At 39.7% G+C, this 6,353-nt stretch overlaps 1 protein-coding gene across 1 annotated transcript in view; it reads left to right on the top strand.

Annotated features, from left to right (window-relative positions):
• Positions 1-853: 853 nt before the first annotated feature.
• F5 (coagulation factor V) overlaps positions 854-6,353 on the top strand; it is a 35,454-nt gene continuing 29,954 nt past the window's right edge. The window contains exons 1-3 of the mRNA XM_075105993.1: positions 854-1,107; positions 4,177-4,268; positions 5,667-5,789. Coding sequence (XP_074962094.1) covers positions 947-1,107; positions 4,177-4,268; positions 5,667-5,789 — 376 coding nt within the window. The 5' untranslated portion in view covers positions 854-946. The remainder of the gene's footprint in view (positions 1,108-4,176; positions 4,269-5,666; positions 5,790-6,353) is intronic.

Below are 6,353 nucleotides of genomic sequence, written 5' to 3'. Positions count from 1 at the left end.
TTTCCCAGTAATACCAATGTACAGGAAACACACTTGGCAATTTTCTCGGGTTTTTCGGCACACTTCTCAGCACCAGCAAAAGCAGGGAAACATTTTTGGTGATAACAGTTGTCACTGATAATTAGCTTATCAAAAGGTATTTTCCTCATAGTTTCTCTTTTGATAAATACCTAAAATAGATCGTAATCAAGACAAGATGAGAAGGATTCTGACTATGGGCAAGTCTTCGGGCTGACCTGTTAGCTGCCACTGAGAAGCCTGTTCATTATCCATTACCTGAGATACCTGAGGGTGTAGTGGGAACCAAACTGAAGCTGACAACATGTTTGGAAAGGTTACTAACTTACTGTTATGAGTATGCCATATATGGTGATCTGAACTAGACTTGAACTAGACTTGGCTCTGTATCCACTTCAGGTCTCCACACTTAATCCCTCAGCATTTTGCTTTCTAACTGGGAATGCTTTCTTAGGAGGTGGAGCATCTAACTGGGAAATTTCCATTAGTGCCAGGCATGTGCTGCGTTTCTGTTTTCTGGCAAGATAGAAAATATGCCCCCCTTCTTCCTAACCATGCAATTCAAGCATCCTGTAATTTTAAGTAATCTAAGTAATTGTTTTCTGCCTCTGATATCCTGCTGCTTCAGTAGACAATGACCCACCCAGTCTGTAGTGGGGCTGAAGCTGCTTCTCCTTGGTGCTTGTCTCTCACTGAAGTTGGTGTGGAGGAGGGGAAGGAAGGTAGTTCAAACAGTTTTTTTTATCTCTATTGGATCCCTGTCAGTAAGGGGAGGAGGAGGTGAAGAGCAATGACCTGAGCATAGCAAATTGCTGTTACCCTCTTGCATCACGATTATTTCATTTCTGAGGGGAAGTTAGAAGCAGCAACAACAATAAAAGCAGCAGTTTCCTCGTCTTCCAGAGCAGCATCAGCAGGCATCTGTAACATGGCACTCCACTGCATGTGTCTCTTTCTCTTGCTTCTGCTTGGTTCATGGTGGCCAGACTCAGAGAAGCATGTGGTGGGAGCTACGAAGGTCAGGGAGCACTATGTAGCTGCACAGATCACAAGCTGGACCTACAAACAAGAATCTGAGGAAAAGTCCAGGTAACAAAGTACAGGATAGGAAGGATGAAACTACTTTACTCCTGTGACTGAAAGTGTTTTATGTCTCCCCTCTCCTGTGGAATTTTAGAATCTGATCTGTTGACTTCAGAGGAACTTGTATGACCTTAAAAAGCATGATCTGAAGTGGAGCCAGTGAAGTATTAAAAGCTCATTTTTATTTACTTCATTAGTGGATAGAATTAGTTTTATGTTTGCAGAGCACTTTTGTTAAATATGTTCAGGGCTTGCTTAAATCATCTTCTGTGTGGGTTGGTGTTTCTTGTTTGTTTCATTTAATGTAACTATTTTAGTATATAGATTTTAAGCAATGTTAAGTTGAGCCATGGTTTGGTAAGATCTCAAAAACTTCCAGACTTTGGAACATATTTATTCGTTCAGCAAATTCTAATTTGGATACTATCACTTTCACTTAAACCAGAGCCTGATGAACTTTGGAACTAGCTATGTTGTTTCTGAGTTGTTCAGTAGTTTTTGTGAAATGTCCATCCTGAGTTCTGCCGAGTAAAGGTTGTAGGATCAAGCGTTGCCATACTTTATTAAGTCAAAATTCTAATTTCAATTTTTTTTTCAGATAGCATTGCAGAATGGCCAGCCTACATGCATATGCCAATCAAGCAATTAAAATATCTTCTTTGTTATCCTTAAGATTCTAAACACTGCAAGTGCAATGCTACAGATGAGAGAACTTGGATGTAATTTAGAATTCTTATGCAATGTTCACTATAGTCACCATACACAGCTTTTATTTGTTCATGAAGTGGCATGAAACAGTACAAATTACTCCTACATTCAAGGGTATATTTGGATACTACAGCATTTTTATATATATATATTGGTGGATTGCTTGTTTTCTTTGTTTTTCTTTAGCTTGTGATTATTTTCAAGTGTATTGCACTTCCGGATGTTATGGAAAGCATGCCTCCAGTTCAGATTTAGATTTTCTAACCAATATTTTTTTCAAGATTAATTAAAACAAAGTTTCTGTATTTCTAAAAGCCCCCTTGGAAGTTTAATACAACTGGTATAAGCATAATGTTGAACTGGAAAGACAGAAGAAAACAGGATTTTAATGTAGGAATATGAAGCCAAATGCTTTTAAGTGCTGACCTGGGCATGTGAATTTAGTCATTAGAACTTCATTCTCATCTGCACTGGCTGCATCAATATAAGCATTAACTGCTGTTTCATTAAACGTCACACTGTTGATAGTTTTCATGCAGTAGGGACCCACAGGCTGCCTCAGACCTCAGCTGAAGTACTGTGATTAGCTAGGAGTTTTTAATGCACAGTGCCTGTAGAGATATCTTATGTATTTTGAGCAAGTCACATCCCAAATGGGTCTGATGAACTTTGTAGACCTTATAGAAATTTAGCTTGGGGAAAAAAAAAATATCTCAAAAAAACCCAAAAACTAAAACACCCAACACAAACAAAAAAAACCCACAAAGATACTCACTAAGGAAGAGCTAATGGCTTGGATCCCAAAGGCATGTGGGCATGTAACTTGCTCTGATTTCAGTAAAAGCTGAATATCTAAATACAGTATAAGAATCTGATACTTTTCTGCTTTTGGCTCTAAATAACTGAAGAGAGGCTGAAAAGAAAATGGGTTCTTCCTGAACTATTTCCTTAATTTTCCAATCATACAGGCTAGAAGAGGACACTTCACTTCTCTGAGTGTCAGTCGTCTTACCGTAGAGATTTGTTACCATGTGCAAGTGATGTTTATAAGACACTTCAGAGCAAAATGAAACTATTTTCTGTGCGTGCAGTGTTGCTGCTGCCATTCCTGAAAGTTATGTAACGAGACCTGCTTGCGTAGTCTGAGATTTCTGAAGGGTTAGTAAGCTACGTATTTTGTTCCTTCTAGCTGTACAATTGGCATTGATAAATTTCCTCTTCTACCCCGTAGTCTTACATGCATATTCTATTGAACATGGCCACATTTGGGTGGCACTTGTCAATGAAGCTTATGGATTGGGTCCTTCTCCTTAAAGAGTGAAACAAAATTTTATCAGTGAATTTAAAAGAAGGGGAATGAATTGAAACATGAACCGCTTCTGCCTGACTCTTCTGTTGTAAGAGAGCGTAGCAGAGGGATTTACAGAAGACCTCTACAAAAAGAGATCTCCCCCTTATGGACCCTCGATGTCACTGAAGCAAGCTCGCCGCATTATCTCTGCGCAGCCTCTCTATGCTTGAGCAGCCCATCAGCTCCCCACTATCATTGTGCCTGAAAGGGCATTGCAAAAAAAAGCAAGTGGAATTATTGTCAAATCCAGTCATCATACATACTATAAGAAATCAACCAGTAAATGTGAAACTAAATACAGGCTGTTATCTCTCCAGCCCTCTTATCATCATTAGTTCCATTCCAGATGTGTTGTGTACTGTTGTCCTTCTGCTTGCCTAAATGTTTTCTATGAAAACATTGTGTGGTCTCCTGGGTGCCTGACTCATTTACATAACAAGACTAAGATCACTTGCAGTGTTTCTCAGAAAGCAATCTTCTGCCTTGCTATGAGATCCTTCGTTGTCAGGGAACAGTGTTGTGCTTGCCTCCAAGGTCACTGCTGCTACAGGAGCTTGCTGTTGATTATGTAGAATCCTTGTGGTGAGTCTTGAAGTTCAAGCATGGGGCTGAGTAAAGAGAAATTCAGCCGCTGTGTTTTGTCGGATGCTTTCTAGGTTAAGCATGCTCAAGATATCTTCCTCTTTGTCTTAAATGGGCAAAACAAAGACACCTTCATTGCAGAGTCAAAAGTACCTATAGAAATCACCAGCAAAATCAGGGCTAAGCTGTGTTAGGTACTGTAATTGAATGTCTAATATGAAATGGCCTGGCTCAGGAACATCATAGGTTCAATAGAGTAAGAGGGAGACGGGAAGACACTACAAGGAGTTGAACTGTGTGCCTTGCCTTCAGCAAAATGTACAAGTGATTAAATGTAATTCCAGGATTCATCCTCTGAGGTATCTGTAAAGAGCAGTGGCATCTCTGGGAATCTCTGTCCTTTTAATTTTTTTTTGTAACTCTCTTGGTTTCAGATTGGAACATTCAGATCCTGTGTTTAAGAAAATTTCTTACAGAGAATATGAAGTGGATTTCAAAAAAGAAAAGCCAGCAAATACATTTGCAGGTAAATAGGAAGGAAATCTTCTGAGTATTTTTGTGTATTCTTTGTTATAAAGCCAGTAACAAGCTAAGCAAGCTTGTATTTTTGTGTCCACTGTTTTGCGCATAAACCAGATAGGCACAGGGGATGCGGTCTTTACAGTGCACTGTGCTTTCAAATGTCATGGAGAGGTTGGATTTTCAGAAGCTGGGGCTCACTACTGCCTGCACCGTACAAAGTTGTTCTCTTTGTTTCTCAGCATCTGATGAGCCTTCCCGTACACATTTAGACTTGTTTGGCACAGTCACAGCGGTGACAACATAAATTCACATGGGAAGAGCCAAAGGCTAAATATGTTTCTGATAGATCAGTGAAAAGGAAAAGAAAAACTATGAGGTTGGGTGTGAAAGATGTCCCCTTGCCTTTGCGTCTGTTACTGCTTGAAGATACTTTAAATGGATGGAGGCAAGTTCTCGTACTTATGCCATACATAAGTATGGTACTTGTGTTCTGATACTTACACCGAGTATTTACATAGTCTGTTTGCACTTCATGTTAATAGGTAAAATAACTTCAGATGTTAGGTATTTAGATTTCAAAGTAAATGTGCGTGAGGTTGGTGACATTAAATTTCTGCAAGTTGCCCTGAAAGGTCTAGTCTATGATCTGATTCCTTCCAGTTCTGTTTGTTCTCCTGTGCTTTCTGAAACTGCTTCTTTCTTTTCAGAGAAAGAGATTTACAAAATAGTTTACGAGGAAAGAGATTAACAAGCCAAGGATTGTCTTAGCAGGTTTCTTCCATTGCTTATTTTTGCAACGTGGGGAGCAGGGATACAAGCACCTCTTGAAACCTTTTGCAGGCCATGCCTCAAGAAATTCACAGCATGGAACTGATTTTCTTTAGATAACACTTTGGGGTCAAAAGATTTTGTTCTGTGGCGTCTGGCATTGAGAGTGCTACTCAAAGAAATGTGCTTGTGAATGCCTTTCTCTAAACTCGTAAGGTATAAAATGTCTGCCTTCCTAAAACTGTTTAAATTGTATGTGAAGAATTCCTAGAAATTCCCAATGAACCTCAGCATGAACCTTTTGATAAATTTTCTGTATCTGGAAATAACTCCCCACCAGCCCCACACCACCACCAACCCCCGCCCCTGGCAATCTACCATTTTTCCTGTGATTTTTAAGTGCTGGTTGCCAGATACACAATTTATAAAATTTCTGACTGAGCTGCAGGTTTTAAATCCCCATGTGCCTTTTACAGGTAGATCTTCGTTGCAGTGGTATTGCATTCTCTGCCTGTATTAATTTTGCAACTTGTACTTTGAGAGCTCATGTTCTCTAATGGGGGAGAGAACTCTTTGTTTCACTAAACATAGTTTTGCTCACATTTTCCTTTCTCTTTATCTTGAAAAACTGCAGGACTTCTGGGACCAACTCTGCGTGCTGAAGTGGGAGATACTTTAGTAGTTCACCTTAAGAATATGGCTGACAAGCCAGTGAGCATTCATCCTCAAGGCATAGTTTACAATAAAAATGCAGAAGGTAAATATTGTAAAAACTCCATGTTCATTTACTTCTAGACTACTGCATGAAAAATTGAGATGGGCCCAGACCAATATTTGAAGATATGTTTAACACAAGTATCTGTTGGTCCTGGATTAAAACTTCACACCCATTATTAGCTCCATTCTGTTTCATCAGTGTAACACTAGGAATATAAGTGTCATCTGACATGCAGTCTCCTGACCAGCTGCCTGAGTGCTAATACCGTTTCACTGAATCAGAGTGGTTGAGGTTGGAAGGCACCTCTGGAGGTCATCTGGTCTAAGCCCCATGTAATTGCAAAATATTCTATTTCAGGACACGCAGACTCTTAAACACAGGTCTTCCCCAAATCCCTTGCCATAGCGTACATCAAGGCATTATTGGTAAAGGCAGTTGACAGTGCTGATAATGTTGTTCTGATACTCAGCATGTCATGCTCAGCTTTGTGGTGTTTTGCTCCTGGAACCCTCATGAGACTAGCAAAAAGAGATCATAAACTGTGACCAAATTGACGGTTAAATGCCTGCACTAGCACAGATTGAGTTTGATTGCCCATGCTTC

This window comes from Phalacrocorax aristotelis, chromosome 1, assembly GCF_949628215.1.
Source record: "Phalacrocorax aristotelis chromosome 1, bGulAri2.1, whole genome shotgun sequence".
NCBI classification, from domain to species: Eukaryota; Metazoa; Chordata; class Aves; order Suliformes; family Phalacrocoracidae; genus Phalacrocorax; species Phalacrocorax aristotelis.
Note: the sequence above shows the minus strand (reverse complement) of the source record. Positions and strands in the feature narration are given on the sequence as shown.